This window comes from Xyrauchen texanus, chromosome 42 (assembly GCF_025860055.1).
Source record: "Xyrauchen texanus isolate HMW12.3.18 chromosome 42, RBS_HiC_50CHRs, whole genome shotgun sequence".
NCBI classification, from domain to species: domain Eukaryota; kingdom Metazoa; phylum Chordata; class Actinopteri; order Cypriniformes; family Catostomidae; genus Xyrauchen; species Xyrauchen texanus.
In genome coordinates this window covers 26079919-26100153 of record NC_068317.1, presented here as the reverse complement: position 1 = coordinate 26100153, position 20235 = coordinate 26079919, and the positions used below count along the sequence as shown (strand labels likewise).

General features: G+C 38.5%; 1 protein-coding gene across 1 annotated transcript in view; it reads right to left on the bottom strand.

The window, feature by feature from the left end:
* The window catches only part of LOC127635122 (netrin-G1-like), a 158217-nt gene that overhangs the window by 82459 nt on the left and 55523 nt on the right, over window positions 1-20235 (bottom strand). Inside the window, exon 3 of the mRNA XM_052114915.1 lies at window positions 8969-9612. Within this exon, the coding sequence (XP_051970875.1) occupies window positions 8969-9612 (644 nt within the window). The remainder of the gene's footprint in view (window positions 1-8968; window positions 9613-20235) is intronic.

Below are 20235 nucleotides of genomic sequence, written 5' to 3'. Positions count from 1 at the left end.
TAATTACCAGTTTGTAACCTAAAAAAAAATCCTCATAAACCACACACACAGACCATCTCAGATTAACTTACTGCAGATTGTCAATGGTATGAAGAGGTAAAATGAAATACATCGAAATCAGTGTGCATATCAACTCCTGAAAACTTGGACTGGAATGATTCCTCCTTTGTTACAATACCATAAACTCAAAGGGTTGAAATCAAATCACAGAAATGCAAATCGTATTGCAATCATCTGAGGCTGGGGTGTTAGAACACAATTAGATTAAGTTTTGTAGTGAAAGAGTATGTGGAACAGAGGACTGCTGAAACATCAGATGACCAGACCAATGAAATGTGCTGATGTGGAAGAGCTGATGTGGAAGAGCTGATGTGCCGAGCGCAGCGCATGAGATAGCAAGATGAAGATACAGAGTGGAGTGACTTTTTCAGTTAGGGGAGGGAGAGCTGTGGGGTGAAACTTGAAATTAGCACAAATAGATTATATGTCCTTTGGTTCCTGGCCTCAGCACAGGCCAAGCAGACTGAAAAAAAGAGAAAAAACACATTGACTTCTCTGCGAAAGACTGCTTGTACAAGCAGCCAAGGAGGATAGCAATTAAACGATCAATCACCATATCATCGATTCTAGAGGGAGACAACTGTATTCGGGCCTAACTAAAAATGCAACAGTGCTGCACTGATAAAAGAAAAGCATTTGATATAGAGTTAAATGTGTTGTTAAACGATGACTGCATTCATCTTTTAAAAACAGGTCTGTTGATGATCATGCATTTTCTGAAGATATTGGAATGAAACAGTTTTTGATGTGATGAAAATGCGGTACAAGTTTTACTCAAAGATCACATTCAAATAAATGTTTGTTAATTAATTATAAACAAATAATAATTGTCTAGTTGTAGCAGTGGCCTAGCAATTAACACTAGTTCTCCAAACACGAGTTGTGGTACTCGTGATGGTAACCTAAATCTGTCCTCCCCCCCCATAATTGTCTGCCATATCTCCACTTTCACTATCAAAAAATGGGATAGGCCAATATATTCAAGTGTTCACACTTGTAGTTCAGTTTTCTTGGTTCGCTTGGTCCGGACAAAAATGAAAATTATACATTTAGTCCTGGTTCGCTTAGCGTTCACACTGGCATTTTTAACACTGAACCTAAAGATACAAATCAAAATGCAGCAGAAAAAGTCACAACCTGATTGGACAGCTTTTATGACATTTATTTTGCGACAGAACTTGACAAACATCCAAAACAATATATATATATATATATATATATATATATATATATATATATATATATATTTATGGTAGTATTTTTTACCAGCTGAGAAAAAGGAAGAGCTATTGAAATGTGTAAAGGAGTCAAAACAGTGCCAGGAATTCCTCCGTTGCACACACAAATGAAGATAAGCTGCAAGGACGGCTGACAGCATTTCCGACGCCTGTACCGAACTGTAATGGGCAACATAGCTCCTATGATGAGAAGAACCAGGTATGCTTGAGGAAAGTATAAATTCAGATTACTTCATGTTATTGGTCTGTTTAGATGTCTTTGGTCCATGCTGCATTCATATATCAATCGAACCGCACCAAAGTTTGTTTGGAGGTGGACTGAGGACCCCCTGTCTGCAGGTTTAGATAGCAGCGTTCACACATGTTCAAATGAACCACACTAACAGAGCAATCACACCAGAGTTTGTTTTAATCTAACCAAACCTGTCAAGAGTGAACACACCCTAACATAACTAATAAATGGGTTATCGATTGTGATTGATCTATCTGCAGTCACTAAAAGGAGAGGATAAACAGGCTTATTTGGGGATAATAGTAGCATTGAGCCTGGTACCTGAGGTCTGCTGGGAAAGTTGGTTGTGGATCTTGAAAATAAGACTCCAACACAATGGCCCAGGTTAAGGAATTCATAGCATCCTCCCTTCAATGAAGGCCTGGTCAGTGTCCTTTAGTAAGGGAAAGACCAAAAAAATAAAAGAAACTCCAAAAACATAGCTTTGACCCCTATCTGTGCCACATTTTATATAATTAATTTAAAAAAGTTAATGCTGATCTGGAAGATTTGCTAATTCAGTTTCTGCCCTAAATTGTTTATTTAAAGAACAATCAATCACATAAAAAGACAGCATGACAGATTTGATTCATTAATTAAGATTGTCTATAAAACTTGGCTTTTAAATCATATATTTACACCCCTATTTGTCTTTACAGCAAGCTACCCAGGAAAAGTAGAAGTCTTGAGTAATCCTGCAGTGAATATGGGGAGAGAGAGAGAGAGCGAGAGCGAGAGAGAGAGAGAGAGAGAGAGAGAGAGAGAGAGAGCGTGCAAGCTGATGTTTAATGTATATTTTATACATTAGAATGAGTGAGGGCCAGCAGTGTGTCAGAGGAGACAGAGTCAGACTCACACTGTTCCTCCAGGAGCCTGCTTCATCCCTCCTTTAATTACACTCTATTGATCAAACAGTTGGTGGGGGAGCTCCATGAGGGCTTTCCACACTACTGGGCCACTTCAGATGTTGAAGGAACAAGCCAATTTTGCTATTTCCTACCTTAACAATGCGCTACTGCGCCTTTTTCTTTTAAATTCCCAATGGAACATATCGATAAATTTTTCCAATGCATTTGTCTTTTTTGACATTAACCCTCTGGGGTCGATGGACACGCCGGCGCTTCCTGCTGGATATTTTCATAATTACAGCGGAAACAACTTAAAATACTCCATCATTTTTGGGTATACAGATAAGTGTAAGACATCATTAGAAACTATAAAGGGTCTACTTTTATTTGTGTACACTCACAATAACAAGAAAATCTTGTGCTTTTGTAAAATAAAGAAAATAAAAAGGGTGAGCTTTCAGCAGTCTCTGTGTTCACGAGTATATTTCAGAAACACCTCAAAAAAATGAACTTAAACTCTGTGAATACTTATCAAACAAACATGAAACATATGTCTAAAGAAAGCTTAACATTTCTACTTTTAAATAAAACAATTCAAATTTAAAACAAATATTCTCCTGCAATGTAATCTGTATGAAACAAAGCGATGTACATTTTCTTCTGGCTCAACTCATTATCTCTTATGTGATCACACCCACCAGCAGAGCACGCCATTCATACGCTAATGTGCTGAGACGATCAAGGGAAATGTGTATGCCCCCGACGGTGAGGTTTAATGTAAACACAACACAGCTCAACTTTTCTGCGTGTTTGTTATGATACACATGCGATCAAACTCCTGGATATTAAGGAAGAATTAACATTTTCCTCAGAAGAAGAGCGGGATTCTGATGAACATTTGTATTTTGAAGAGAGACTTGATCCAGATGAGGATACAATTTCGGACGAGTAAGTCATTTAGTTTTAATTAGCTGACATGCTATTTTATGTAAACGTGTACATATTTTACTAGTGGGACTGTTTCCAGACTTGCCAGCCAGGATTCCGAGTATTGACATTTTAAATATGTCCTAATAAGCAAGTTTTAGTTACATTTAAATGCTGTTTGGCTAAAGCAGATATTTTAAGTTGTATGCTGTATGATATAAATATGATATGTAATATGATATAAAAATAATATGAATGTTTAGATTATATTTTAACCAGCGTTTATGCTGCCTCATTATCATCAACAAAGCTTGTGCTTACAAATATGTGTTCAGGTTAAATACACTTTAAATATGCCCATATTAGAAAATCATCATATTATAATGATTTCTGAAGTATCATGTGACACTGAAGACTGCAGTAATGATGCTGAAAATTCAGCTTTGATCACAAATTGCATTTTACAATATATTCAAATAGAAAACTGTTCTTTTAAATTGTAAAAAGAGTTCACACAATGTTTTTACTGTAAAAAACTTGTGTGTTTTACTTTTACTGTATCAAATAAATTCAGCCTTGGTGAGCAGAATAGACTTATTTTAAATGGTAGTGTATGTATAAAATTAAGTAAAGTCTTTATGTAAAGAAAATGTATATTTAAATTACTTCTTTTAACTTAAAACTTGATTTTGATCATTAATCTCCTCACATTCATTCTCTATCCCTCATTGATAGGCCCAGGGGAGGCGTCTTTTGTCTCTTCCGGTGTAAATTACCTTAATATTCTTAAAAAAAATTGTTTTTTTCAAAAACCATGCATAAATGTTATTTTCTCAAAAATACAAACCTGTACACACATGTTGCTCACATATTATTGTAGCCCAGTTTGTGCTGAATACAGTGCTATCAGACTTTAGCCATTAATATGTTTTTAAGCAACTGAAAAAAGCACAAATGTCAAGGCATGTCAAAACTTCTCCAGGGCTCAAAACACCCTCAGACCCCAGAGGGTTAATAACAAATAGAAAGAAAAGCTATTACAGTTTTTCCCCAATTGTTTACACACTAAAATTGGAACTTGAAACGCAATCACCGAAACCTGAAACTGTATGTACCAAATCCCTAAACCAAGTCTGCAAAATTGCAAGCACAATTACAGATTTACACTCAGTTTTGAATTCTAGATCACACTTTTTGCTAATTACTTCACACAGTTCTCTACATAAGGCACAACATTCAAAATGTAAATCTGTCCCTTTGGAAAGCAACTCCAATCACAATGCCATGCACTATACACCATTTGGCAACACCCACTCCTCACAGGTGTAAACCATATTTGCTGAATTGTTCACTTAGAAATCAGGGCTTTAGCAATATAAAAGGCCACAGATGAGCTCTCCTGTTTTGGAGGAATCATGAAGTCAATGGTGAAGCAAGAGCAAGAGGTGAAGGAGTGAGAGTAAGAGGAGGATGAGGAAGGACAGTTGTCTCAGATGAGATCAGGGCCACATTGGTTGACCATGTGCTCAACCATGGATTGAGTATGAGGGAGGCTGGGCAGAGAGTTCAGCCCAACCTGAGCCACTACATAGATGCATCTATCATCCTTACATTCAGAAATATGATCATCTACAATATGCTCTTTATGTATATGTATACTTAGCATACCGCAGTCCGACATATCAATAGGCCTATGTTACTCATTGATTGTTGGCCAATGTTACAGTAATATCATTTCATATTGAAAGAAAAGAGATTATTTTAGCTTACTATAACCAATCATATTATATTTGTTGATCTTCTGCAGAACTGAGAGATGGCCATGCCATGTTGGGAGACAGCGGCTTTTCACACCAGAACTGGAGATCACTATTGTGAACAAGATGGTGGCAAACAATACCATTAGACTACGAGAAATCCAGAACCACATAATTGCAGACAACACAATATTCAGTAACATTTACCACATGTTCTTCTCTACATTGGACCGTGTATTACTGCACAACTGAATCTAGATGAAACGGGTCTACAGGGTGCCATTTGAGTGAAACTCAGAGAGAGTTAAAGAACAGCGCTATGAATATGTGCCAGTAAGTACTATACTGTGAATTTATTATAATATCAGCACTGTATAGACACATTACATTATTGTAATCCAGTGTATTGTGCCTCACCATATTGACTGCTCTAGGTCTATTTCACATATTGTCTTGTTGTCTGTTTCAGAGATTCTTGGAGCTGGATGCCGCTACAATTCAGCATGTTTATATTTACATTGATGGGGCTGGTTTCAAGGGGACAGGGATGGAACATTATTGGCCACTGAGCCATTGTGAATGTCCCTGGACAGCGTGGAGAGAATATCACCATGTGTGCAGCCATTAGCCAGCAAGGCGGTACAACAAGCCAAACTTTGTCCCTATAACACCGTCCTTCTCATGACATTCCTGGACACTAAATGGCATTCTCATTCCAGCCGAGCAGAGGGGTGGACCAGAGCATCCCAGGTATGTTGTCATCTGGGACAACGTGAGTTTCCACCGAGCTGCTCTGGTCCGCAACTGGCTCATCAACCATCAACAATTTATTGTTCTGTACCTCCCACAATATTCCCAATACCTAAACCCAACTGAAGAGTTGTTTTTGGCATGGCAATGGAAGGTGTATGACTGCCATCCCCTCGCACGCATGTCTCTTCTCCAGGTAATGGAGGATGCATGTGGTAAAGTTGATGCGGGGGCTTTCGGTGGCTGGATCCGTCACTCCAGATGATTCTTTCTCTGCTGTTTAGCCAAGGAGAACATTGCTTGTGATGTTGATGAGGTGCTGTGGCCAGACCAAAATAGGAGGCAGGATGCAGCCTAATTTCTGGTTTCCTATATTTTGCATGTGTTTTTGTCTTGTGTTTAGAGTTTTGAAAGAATGAGCCACTTTCAGTATGTTTAGGGGTTTTCTGTACAAAAAAAAATTAATAATGTTTTTTCTGGTTTTCTCCTGTCCAAAAATACTGAATTTTGGAAATAAATGACAATGTTTTTGTTTTTGTTGCATTTGTGTATATTTATGTATATTTGAGTAGGTATAGATCACTGTAAAAAAAAAAATATAAGCTACAGTGTAACACTGACAATGCAAAAGGCATAAACCTACTGATGGGATATTCATTGTAGTGTTTTTTTCATGATCAGTGTGTTGATTGTTGGTAGACAGATCTATTCATTTGATGTGTGTGTGTCATTTTTAAAGGAAATTAAAAAATATATATATTTTGGAAAGATAAACTTTTGAATGCAGTGTTTGCATTTTCTAGACATTTGTAGAGTTTTGTGTTTGTGGTTATGTATTTAGAGTTTTGGGACAATGGGCCACAGATTCAGCAAACGTGTGTAAACAATTGGGAAAAAATGTCTATGGCAACTCCACACAACAAACATTAAGTATGCACCACATTTCGAAGTATATGTTTTCCACTAACACTTTCATTTTGATGACCTACTTAGCTCTAGCACTGCATCTCGGCTCCTTTGTTTCAAAATGATATAGAGCAAATCTCTTCTGAGATCAGAAAATCCATTGCTTTGGGTCATCTGTCTCCTGCCAGAGTCTTGTGGCTCATGCACCATCAGGCAGAAATGCATATCAGAGGGTGAAGAAGCGTACGCTTCCTTTGAGCATGTGAAGGGAGATGAATCGCAATTCTTCATGACAGTGAAGCTTGGAGAAAACTCACAACAATGAGCACGCCACTCCCGCTGAACTCTGGATTACCTTTTCAGAACAAGATGCCAAGTCACTACTCTCATAAATATCCACCAGAGATTATGCTCACCGATCATCGCCATGTCCTATTAATAAAAACACAGCCTTGAGCGAGTTTTAAAATGTACAGCCTACTGTGATAAGCCGTCTTCATCAGATATGTCACTTTCTCAACTCAAAAGCAACACAGAGTAACAAGTTTAGCAACACACACACACATGTGCTCTACCTATCATTATGAGGACTTTCCATAGACATAATTATTTTTATACTGTACAAACTATAGATTATATCCCCTAAACCTAACACAACCCCTAAACCTAACCCTCACAGAAAACGTTCTACATTTTTACATTTTCAATAAAACATCATTTAATATGTTTTTTAAGCTATTTAAATTAAGGTGACACAAGAAATGTCCTCATAAACCACATTTATAGCATAATACCCTTGTAATTACCAGTTTGTGACCTAAAACAAATTGTCCTAGTAAACCACATAAACATGCCCACACACACGCAAATTAAATTTGACTATTCCTTGTAATTGCATTCTAATTTAACATTTAGAGTTATTTATTTATTTTTTGACAATTGCTCTTTGTTTTATTCATGATTTTGTCTTTTGCCTTTTGTTTTACTATCAAACCTTAACACACAAAAAACAACACTTGTGTCCATCTGCCATGGATCTATTGCATGAAATGCAAAGAATGTGAACAGTTGAAAGCAATTTCTATTTATAAAAGCAGGGACAAGAAATGCATTAGAAGTATTATATAATGGACAAATTAAACAAATTGTACAGTTCACTTTCGCAATGTACAGTATGCTAGATTATTTTCATACCAATTGTGTATTGTCCACATGTGCATGTCCCAGACTGACATTTCAAACAGAATCAGGTCTACACCAATATTTCTTCTATAAAAACCGCTGTGAATATCCTCACTAAACATAGCAAAACCCTGCACTTTTAACAACATTTTAACCTTGATAAGATGCTTTTAATATTTATAACTTATACTTTCTTTGAATGAATTAGCATTTTTATTTTTGACCTCAGACAACGAGATGAACAAATTCTGAACTTCATCTCATATCTCTGTTAAAACTAAAACAGATGAGCATGTAAAGGTATGGGGTGAGATGTTTCCGATTTCTTTAATTAGAAAATGTATAGACTGGGTGTTAGAACAGTACATTTCACTGTATTGAGATTGATCGCATGTTGTCAAGTTTCAAAAAGCTGCAGAAAATCCAATTTCATGAACATTTTGTGTTCAAAAAGTTCACAATGATGAGTTGTTGGAGTGGTGGTGGTGTAGTGGTCTAAAGCACATAACTGGTAATCTGTTAATCAGAAGGATGCTGGTTCGAGCCCCACAGCCACCACCATTGTGTCCTTGAGCAAGGCACTTAACTACAGGTTGCTCCAGGGGGATTGTCCCTGTAATAAGGGCTCTGTAAGTTGCTTTGGATAAAAGCATCTGCCAAATGCATAAATGTAAATGAGTTTGCAAGTTCAAGAGCTATGGCTACACATTTGCATTTAAACTAACTGTTTTTTACCAGATGTGTAATCATTTTCTTTTTATTATTTAGTGTTAAAATGTAATTGAATGACAGAATTGTGTGATCCAGTGAAGTTCTGTCAAATGGTTTAAATAATCCAAGGCTATGCATAAAATACAACTCTAAAAATATAAAAGAAAACCTGTCTACCCTGCATCCCAAAATTCAGATCTACAGAATGAGATATGGTTTGTTAGGGAAAGGGAATGCAAAAGAGCCAAGGGCAACAGTCCCCAGCCAGAATCAGTCTGCAGCAGTAACTAAGACACAGGAAGGAGCCAAAGGTCTTACCTGCCATGTACTTTAATGTCAGAAATGGCGTAGAAGTATCTGGAAAGGTTGTTCTCATCCACCATGGTGGCACCAGTGGCAGGTCTGAGAAGACGTATGCGCAGGTCGGTAATGGTGAAAAAGTCTCTCAGGTTCTTGGTGGTGTCCAATTGTCCATAGAGCGAGGCCATATTGTGCAGCTTGGGCCCAGCAAACAATGCGAAACGGTCTTTGATTTCAAAACGTACAGTCTTGTCGTTCTTCCACACGTAACCTCTAGAATATTCCTCAGTGCAGATAATGTCCAATAGTGTGTGCTGGGTAATGTCCTTCATTGTCTTGGGCTCCATAGTGAAACCATCAAGGCAGTCGGTAGCATAGAACTGGTAGGGTTGCCAGGTACGTCCATAGTCCAGAGACTTCTCCAAAACCATCTGCTCCGGCCGACCCGACTCAAAAGTGATGACGATGTCATCGGTAAGCTCAATGGTCTTGTTCCATGATAGGGTTAAGTTAACTGCCAGAGGTTTGGGGTATCTCTTCCAGGAGGTGGACTGCCAAAAGGTGGTCGGGTTGCGACCCTCAAAGTCAAACATGAGCTCAGGGGGGTGAGCCAGCTCTTCTGTGGCTGAGTCACACTCATTGTTGCACATGTAGGGATTTTCCTAAACAGAGAGGTAAAGAAAAAAGGAATAAGTAAATTAGAACAACAAATGTGGCATTTAATCTTGTATAAGTATTATAATGTGTGTGCAGTTCTGAGTTAAGTGTGATGTAAGTTAATGTCATGAAGAGTATTCAAATGGACAAGCAGCACTTTTTCTGGATACATCAGTATTTTTATGGATATAATTGATATGGTGGCTGTATCTTTTCTCCAGCTGTTTGTTTAATCCCGATAAGAACTGGCCATTAAATGCCCAAAGACTCATATATCTTTTACAGAGCCATTTAACTCAAGTTCCCACACACAGACGACCAGTAAAACAAGCCTTATTCAGCGCATAATTTACAAGAAGATTATCCCCCTTTTAAATTCCACTACTCCATGTTATTAAAGAACAATAGAATGTTGTCTCTGAAGAGCTAAGATTGGACAGATATACATGTTAAAATGCTCAAAAAGTCAGACTGACAATTTCTGAATAATACACTTACTCAGTTATTCTTAAAAAAAAGGCTACCTTGATCCACACATTTAGGTAAGGATACCCAGAGATGCACTTTTGTCACAGCCATTGATGGCAGGTGAAAAATGTACCGTGGATCTGCCATTCAAAGTCAAAGAAATCTGCACAAAAAGAAGCGCTGAAATGAGAGTGCAAAAATCTTTCTCCATTGGCTGTGCAAGAAGACCCTCACACTAATGAAGGAGTGTCACCTAATGTTAAGCGCCCTACCTTACCCCATAGCATTCCCTCAAACATTCATACTGATCAGTATACCAGTTTTTTCTACTGTGCCACAGAGAGGTGAGGGATGAGCAGGGGCTCGTAGGGATGTGATATTGTCGGGTGACAGTGGTGTACTCCAGGAAAGACCTCTCAGGAGAAACAAGCTCCAATTTATCTGAACAAGAAACACAGCAGCTGATTAAGTGGGAGATGTCTGTCTCTCTGCGGGAATCCGCAGGCTTGGACACTGGGAAAGTGCGCAGTGATAAAGGATGTTTATAGAACAGGACTGCAGAGCAGAAACTGAATGACAGTGGCAGAGATGAATACAGGGGGAAAAAGGAGTGTTTCTGCTAATAGGCTTTTCCTCTTTCCTTGTACTACGAGCGATGTGACAACAAAGCCCTGACAGCCATTTAACCTCTTTTAATTCTGACAAAGTGATATTAATATGCTCTCTAGCCAGTCCTCGCATGCAAGTAAGCCTGGAAAATGATCAGGCCTGCCAGTAGAGGAGTTCACAGGCCTGGACCACCCAGTTCTGTTCATTCATGCTGTTCTATCTCAGCATGACAAGAGATTGTGTACTTACAACAGGCCCCCTTATGAGAAGAAGAATTGATTGGTTTCTACAGCACTCTATATTTAGTGGTGTTTGCTAAAGCAATCATCACTATAACTCATATTTATGGTTAGGGATTCAAACAATCCACTAACACTAAGAACACTGCAAACTTGTTTTCCAGCAAACATACAGTATCTAAACATACTTAAAACCTTGAATTCTCTATTTCTTACCACATTAATAATTTGTTTAGTCTTGTTTAAAGCATAAACCTCAAAAAAACTGTTAATTTTGTTTTGAAGTTATATTGTTTTGAGAATCCATTTCGACTTCAAATGATTATTGAGGGGGAACGAGGCGTCAATTTCGAGTGTAATTTTTCCATCCCCACTTAAAATAAAATGCTGCATGAACTAGCGACAAAATCACAGCTAATCAGAATTTTTTTTTTTTTAATCTACAGCTATGTGAAGCAGGATTCTGTGGAAATTATATTTAACTGTGGGCTGGGCTACCCAGCACAACATGATGAAAATAGATCCAAAGAGGCCAATATAATGTCCTATAAAATGACAATAAGATGTCAAGGCTTGTTAGGCCAAAACTAAAATTAATAAGGAAGAGATTAATAAGGAGTAATTGTTGCATTGTCAGTTCAATGATTGCTCTGAGAAAATGTCATTACTAAGAGAGAGCCAGACAGGGACAGGGATTTCATTATACTGTAATTTGAAGGAATCAGCCTTAGATTTCTATATATATACACAGTATAAACTATTGGTAGGTTCAGACAAAAGTTTAAGGTTAGGTATGTTTTAATATATATATATATATATATATATAATTCACCTTAAAACTGTGTCTGAATACAATACCATTTTACTTGATTTTCACTGAAAACCTGCATCCAAACTTGATATACAGCACGTACATTTTGAAATGCAAAAATGTTGTCATGTTCACGTAATTTCAATTAGTCATTACATATTCGATTATCAGATGTCACTTGCCCAAATAATTATCCACATTTGCACACAGAAATATTAACTCGCAAATGCATATGAAATTATCACACTGTATAGCCTTGCACTTCCCATTTCCTGGATACCTAGCAAGAAATCTAGCATAGAGCTCTCTTCCGTGACTCAGTGAATCTATAATACTTTTCCTGTGAAAGTCAAAGCTTGCATGATGATTGGCTAAAAAGGTGCACTGAAGCCCTTGCACACGTGAACGGGCCTTAAAAGCAGAATGTGTATACTCTAAAGATAAATATATAAGACACCAATCCTCACCAAGCTGTCTTAAAAATTATTACTCGAGTTGGAATTTCTGATCGAGAGCAGACGACAATGAGATACGACTGCCCCACTGGCAGGCGAGTCTTCAGATTACCAGATCGCCAACATGACTGAGTATAAATGTACTGTTGACAGCAGACTGAGATAAATAGGACCAACAAATCAAACAAATCCTTTTGTGTGACAGATGTCTGTGACATGTAACCCAGATCACAGATTGCTCTCTCTCTCTTTCTTTTCCCACCCTTTGGTCCTTGGCGAATGCTTCAATAAACACATATGCACACAAATGCGCACACACAGCACACTCACAATCTCATACATTCCGACACAAAGACAACTCATCTAGCTTATTGTCTGTTCGATCACTCTCTTGCAATGCGTGTCACGTATTTCATTGTAGCTGTTTTGAGAACTTTAGAAATGACAAATAGATAAATATCTATCCATTGGAAATTAAATTACTATGCAGAGGCCACACTGAGATCAGTGCTCATGTTGTGAAATCTACTTTGTAATTATCTCATCTAAAGGAGAGTAGTGTGAAGAGTGATTTCTCCTTTCTCGTTTCAGATGTTAATGTCTAATCTGTCAGAGGCCGTTTTGCCAGATCACATGCAACTGCAGGTCAAGCTATTGCCACTAAATTACAAAGGAGCAAATTTGATTTTGCAATCAAAGCTTGTAGATTTTACAAACAAATATGAGGGTTTAAGCATGTAATTTCCATCTCTCTCGTTCTCTTTCTGTCTCTCTCTCCTTCTCTCTCCGGGCTGCGGTTAAATCCATCACTTGTGCATAAATGAGACCTTGGTGGAAGGATAGATTTCTCCAAGGCCTTGGCTTGATTAAAGCTCCGACTTTTTTTCAATCTCCCTCTATGCTCTCGCAAGCACCTTTGAGCTTGCCTGCTGAACACCCACAAACATACTTGGGCTTTACCTGCACACTGCTTCAATACAGGAAGAGCAGATTACTTGTGTAATAAACCTATAAAGAATTAAAGTCGCATTTTCAAACTAGAGGTCAATGGGATGAGATAGTTGAGAAAAAATGGAAACCAGCCTGATCCCCACCTGTCAAATGCATAGTCACCATTACCACACTTATGCACATTCACTGCACACATACTGCCATACAATCGGACTTAAGAAAAGACGTGTTACTTTGTAACTTACTGTAGTAACTGCATGCCAAACAGTATGTACAATAGTGTTTATAGCTCTAACTCAAGGGTCATGAGACTAAAATAATTTTTTTTAGGTTTTTAAAAAAAAATCAACAACAACATCATATCATTTTAGGTTACCTGGACAACTTCCCAACTAACATACAGTGAGAAGGGGAAAAAAGCTCACAATTCAAAGACACCACTTAAGAAGCTGTTTACTGCTGATGCTGATCACACCCAGTGACTTCCAATGTGTAAAGGTGATTCCTTAAGGAATGAAAAGCTTATATCTTTACAGACTTGATTAACAACTCCAATAATGAGAGTGGAGCTTTGAAGATGAATCATGTTTTTATCAAAGGTTCAACACTGCTGTAATTAGGCCTATCGATAGATTTCTGCTGACATTTAGCATATGGAGAGATTACATATAGGATTTAAATCTAGTAAATTGTGACAACAGAACTCTCTCTGGTCTGAAGATGTTTCTGTTTGTTGTGCCGGGTCAGCATAATCAGGACCAGAGGTTCAGACCCAATTTGATTGCTTGAAAATGAGAATAGAAATGAAGTTTGGATGTTAGTTATACACTCCACCCCTGATTTTTTGAGTAGCAATATATAGAACTTCAAGTGGTGGTAATTATTTCCTTTTTCAATGACATAGAGAGTGTCCCTTTCTTGTCTTCATAAATTAAGCAGCCATGACATGCAGGGAAGCTGTCTTAGCAGATCTCAGCAATATTACCACAGAACACAGAGACTCACCACACATGCATGGACACTGCACAAAAAATAAAAAACACCTAACACTAAACAACATTTGGCAAACAAAAACTTTTTCAAATGGGACATATCATGTTTTTTTTCCCAAACATTCTCTAATAGTCACAAGGCAAAGCACTTTCCCTCAGTCCTCCCAAACCATTTATGTAACTAAGCTGCAAAAAATAAATGGTTTGTTTAGAAAATGTCACGGTATTGACGTCACAATCATGAGCAAATTAACATTTGACCATCCACTTTGTTTTGATGTAAAATTAATAATAAGCTAATTTGTTCATGTTCATGACTATGTCTTTGTACAAATGGTCATATCTTTTTCCTTCCATTGAAGCACACAAGATGCTATTTCGAATATTCTCAAATCACAACATGGAAAAACATCGATCATCAAGTTATCACCTGGTTTATGCCAGCTTCAAAGCAATCTGTCATTAAAATGGGTCACCTAAATAAAAGTATAAAAAATGCAATTCATTAAACATTTTCAATTAAACTTTTACTCAAATTGTTATGCTAATAATATAATTTGAAAAGAAAATAATAAAAATGTTATGGTATATTTATGCCGAAGCTTGAGAGAAGTTATGAAGTTTAGAGCGAGAGTTATACTACAAGCCAGATGAATGTATATTCCCGAGTTCAGTCAAATTTATTGTAAATCTTCTCGATGTGTTGTTTGAAATAAAACTATATCTTCAACTTAACATACTTGTTGACCTGGTTTGTACCACAAAGAGGACAGAAAATCATTGTTTACAGTACAAATAGAACAGATACAGTACCAAAGGTTAAAAATTTTAAACATTGTTGCATGAAATTTAATAAATTAGTTCATAATAAATAGTCTAAAAACTTGACTAATATTATTATTGTACTAAATGGGAAAAATTCAATAAAACACATATATAATATTTAATACAAATTTAATATAATATGAAACATGACTGGAACAGTTGAGAACCTGAATAAAGTGAATTCACTAGCATTTATAGAATTATTTACACACGTTCTCATCTAAACACCCACTGGGATCATCAACATCATGATTATCTCGGCTCTTAACAAAGCATCATTCACATAATCTATGACCAGGGCCACTGTGCAGGTTACTATGGCAGCAGAAGCAATAGAGGCTGTCCGTGGTGTCTTAGCCCTGATAATCCAGCCTCAGTCTCGTTCTGACTGACAGATTATATATACTATTTCTTTCCTATGACTTTTTCCCTCTTTGTCTTCCACCTTCAGTCAGAAGTATACTGTGTGAATGCTTTACAGCTTTACAGCTATAGCTGTACAGCTGAATGAACAAGCATCTCAGTGCTGACAAATCTTCCTCAGAAAACCCATTTCCCCCAGCAAGTTGTCAATTTCGCTTTGTATGATAATAGTAGTGTTGCAAAGAAAAGACAAGATTTAGCAATTCATAATACCTTGTAAAGTCCTGAGATGTGGTCCCATCTTGTCCCTGCCACCTATAACTTTTGAAATCGCTATGAAAATTGCATTAATACAATATCTGTAAATAGCAGCCAGAGGGTTAAATTCTGAAAAATGTCATAACAACTCTTTAGTATTTGTATCTATTTGACAGGAAAGTTGTCCCCTGGCACGAAAAAACTTCCTGTAAAATCTCAAGCCACTTGAACAGCCATCCAACTAGGCTGCATGATGTAGCCTAGCTTAAATGTTTTGTGTCATATCCATTCCACTTAATTAGGATTCACTGTGCTGACAGGGAATGGTATATTAATTACTGTTGGCTGTGTGAGTTCTCCCTTTGTGTTCAATTTGCATTACATTTTGCAAGTCTGACAATCTCAGTAATGCAATAGAGGTTTGACTGTTGAAGGTGTCAAAAGAATTCAGTCTAATGTCCCTATTTGGCACCCTCCCAATCTTTGATTTCGTGGCTGTATTTTGCTATTTATTCTGAGGACTGCTGCATTGTAGATTGAAATGATTCAACTCAATATGGCTGTGCATGTGTTCTGTGTGAGGCTGCCTGCTTTACTGGTCTTTAAATTCTGCTCCTACCACCCCTGCAGATCACTGAAGCCTATTTGGCCCATCCGCTGGGAATTCTTTAACATTTTTTTTACTGCTGAGTGTGAAATATGATTGACAGATGACTCTAGGGATGAGATCACAATCCTCTGTACTTTTTGAAACTTATTCATGTGCACACACACACACACACACACACACAAACCCACACACACAAGCATTGATTGTGTTAATAGAGAAAGGAAGACAGAAGGTGAGAAAGGGAGAGGAGAGAGAAACTGAGAAAGAGCACAGTCTCGTTACTGTGTTACAATTGCAAGTGCTGAGAAAATGTTCATAGGCTAATATGCGTTCCACATTAGGCACTTGCATGGAGGGCCCTGAACGGCATGAACAGTGTATGGAACTCCAACCTCTCCCGCCAAATCAAACTCAGCTTCTTCTACGCGACGGTAGAGTCTGTTCTCCTCTATGGCAGTGAATGCTGGACCCTGAATCCAACCCTAGAGAAGTCCCTGGACGGGTGCTACACCAGGATGCTGCACGCAGTGCTTAATATCAGTAAGAGTGTGCATGTAACCAACAAAATCCTGTATGAGGGAGTATCAAGAGTGAGCAACAAGATTGCTGTGAGGAGAATGAGACTTGCAGGACATTGCCGAAGGCATCGCGAGCTGCCAGCCAGCAAGCTGGTGCTATGGGAACCAACACATGACCATCGGTCAAGAGGACGTCCCACGCTAACATACGTGGACATACTCAAGAGGGATACAGGAGCCCAGAGCACCAACGAACTGGCCGGATGCATGGAGAATCGGGATGCCTGGAGGCAACGATGGAAGGCTCGTCTGAGGACGACTTAGAGAGACATTAGGTGACTGACCCCTCCTCCTCCCCTCAGGTCATTCAGTCCAGACTGATTCCATTGCCTCCTGACAAACTGCTATTAAAAACTTTAAAAGGAATGCTCTGGCTAAATTCCACAAAATAAAAGACATATTAAGCTCTCTTAAAGTGACTAATTAAGACTTGAGCCTAATCTAATGAGACAATCCAGAAAATAGCAGAAAAATCCCTAAAACTCATTCTGGAGGGTTCAAAGTGTCAGACAGACAGGACAGACCCCATATCACACTGTTTCAAAGAGATGACGGCATACATTTCAGACCACTAAGAACCACATGTGTATTTCTTTACGCAGAACTATGTAAGAAATAGTTATTTTCATAGTTCATAGTTCTTTTCTTCTAAAGGATGCAGCTAAATTCTTCTTAAGCCTGTTGATTTTCTCTACATAAAGTGGTTTTGTGATGGTAAAAAAAAGTATTTTAGAGGTTCTCTGAATGTTATTTGTCAAAAGCATCTCTGTTACTCACGTAACCTTGTTTCCCTGAAATAATGGAACGAGCTGCATCAGAAGCTGATGCTATGCGAGCATCCTTTAGGGGTGTTACTAACCCTATACGATCACAGGAATATGATTGGCTGGTGAAGCTCCACCTAAGCTGAAGTGCACATAAACTAAAGCCCAGTGTCACACCTTAAGGATTTTCCAACTGAAGGGAAGGAGACCATATCTCTCTTCCCAAAACAGCAAAAAATCAGTAGCTAAGGCACTGATATGTATAGTCTCATTACCTTGTTTCAGGGAACCAAATTTACGTGAGTAACTGATACTTTCCTTTTCAAGAAGGTAATTTTGATGCTGCATCAGAAGCTGACACTATGGGAGCCATATTCCATAACACCCTAGCACTGATGTGCAATGCCAATTAGCCATTAAAGGGTTGTCAAAAGCATTGCTGTAGCCTCCCCTTCGTATTGAGAAACGGGAACAATAAACCAATGGCTCGATGCCAAGACAGAGACCCTAGACATGCAGGGTATTGGAGCAATGTCTCAACATATATTCCAAGTTAGCGGGAATGAGGGGAGTAGAGGGATCGCCTGGCCAAGGCTTTCACACAATGACACTAGCCAACAGGGTAGTGAAGCATTACACAAATGTTCTCATTCGAACTAGAGGGAACAGAGAGACCTTTTATTTAACACCTATATTATTCATTTGGTTAGTCTTGATCAACCCTCTACCTCTGTGAATATGTCGGAGAAGATGGAAGATACATGCAGGTTGTAAAACCTGGTGAAGGTATTATGTGAAGCCCAACTTGCAGCCATAATTAAGTGTTCTAGGAAGGAAACTTGCTGACTGGGCAATCACACACTCTTTGCACAGCTGCACTTGAGGCTCCAATGCACTAGCAACAGGTCTCTGTGCTTGCACGCTTGTACCTTCGATTGAGCTATCAGCAAACAATCATTGAGGTAACACCGACTCCACTAAGCCTTATCGGAGCAAATGTGAATCTCTAAGGACATCCCGAAGACAAACTAAAGCACACAGCCGTGTTCGACTCTGCTCGGTGTGTGGCTGAATGCCACCCACCAAAAACGTTGGTACTTACATGCCTCGCAATGAGGATTTAAGTTTATGTTGTTACATGGCAGTTCTCTGGCATGGTAACAGCACAGTAAAAACAGGCATCAAAAAGACCTGTCATGCACCAAACTCGTTCCTTGCTCGCAACAGTAGGGATATCGAGAGGGGTGTTTAGGCAACACCTAAAATCTCTGTGTTGTAACATGACAGTCTTCTACCATCCCATCAACAACAGTAAAAACAGGGCTGAATGTCCTGTGTTACTGTGAAGATGCCACACTCTTGTTCCTGGGGAATGCTAAAAGTGAACTCCGGACAATTTTAGCCAGGGGTGTCATTCCACTTATACCAGGCTGCCCATAGACCTGCTAATTTCCTGGACATAAATCTCGGTGATCGGAGTGCCAATTTGTGGCATGGTGCTTTTAACAAGCAATGCAAAGGCTGCTGCACTTGAGAATTCTCACTGAATAGTCAAAACGTTCAACATGCAAAAAGGCAGCACAGGCAGCGAAGCTTCAAGGTGTGTCGACATGGTGAACACATTTAGCCTTTTTTAATAGCAGGGTTCTCTCCAGCTTTAACATTGTCAAGCATAGGAAAGTGGACTGAACACGTTAGTCAGTCATGCATGCCCACGTGGCAACAGAGTCGAGTTTCAATCCTAAGAAAGAAATGTACTAACTAGGCACAAACACACTTCTATGTCCAGTTGACCATGTTTTTAAGGCTCAAGTCAAAACCTCAAGCAACTCAGTCTCAGAAGCCAGTTTGTCCCATTTCCTATCCACAATGAAAAATGTCAAAAACCTCACCTGAGTGCAGACACAGTTCACGAAGAGAGATAGTATCCCCTTCATCTTCGCCGAACATGATTGTATCATGCGCCGTTTGTGGGGCTCAGATGATCATGATCAGGTAAAGCTGCTTGATATGAAGAAAATGGAGCCAGGCAAGGCTTGAGTCGGTAAAAAAAAAATTGCTCTGCTTACTCAAATGGTCTCTCGGAATGAAAGTGTTTAGCCGAGAGCGAAATGTGTTGAGTTTTTTTATGTTCGTGACTATATATAACCCAACTATATATAAGCTCATACTGAACAGGTAAACTGCTTAATATACATAAAAATGGAGGCAAGCAAGGCTTGAGTCTGCGACAAACCCTCCTAAAATTTCCACACCCCATATTCCGTACTCTAGCATTTTACTTATAGATTATATTACATTAGATTAGCCTTTTTTTTGTCTCCCTTAGGAGAAATTAGTCTTGGGCATTCAAGAGAACACAGTCAACACAGCAGCACACAAACAAACAAACTACAATTAAAGTGCATTTATACATCAAACCACTAAACCACACTATATGCCATACTATTGCACATATCACTTAACACCTAAATATTGCACAATTGCCCTACACCTAAGTATTGCACAAAGCCCCCCATTAGAGCCATAACCGCTGACTAACTCATGAACAAACATACTCTACTTGATGGGCCCATTTTAACTGAGAATAAAAATGAATACCCAAGAACTTGTATGTTGTTACCTGCTCAATACACTCCCCATTAATTAAAACTTAAATTAATTAAAAGCACTTGGACCAATTACTATTCTATCCTGTGTTGGAT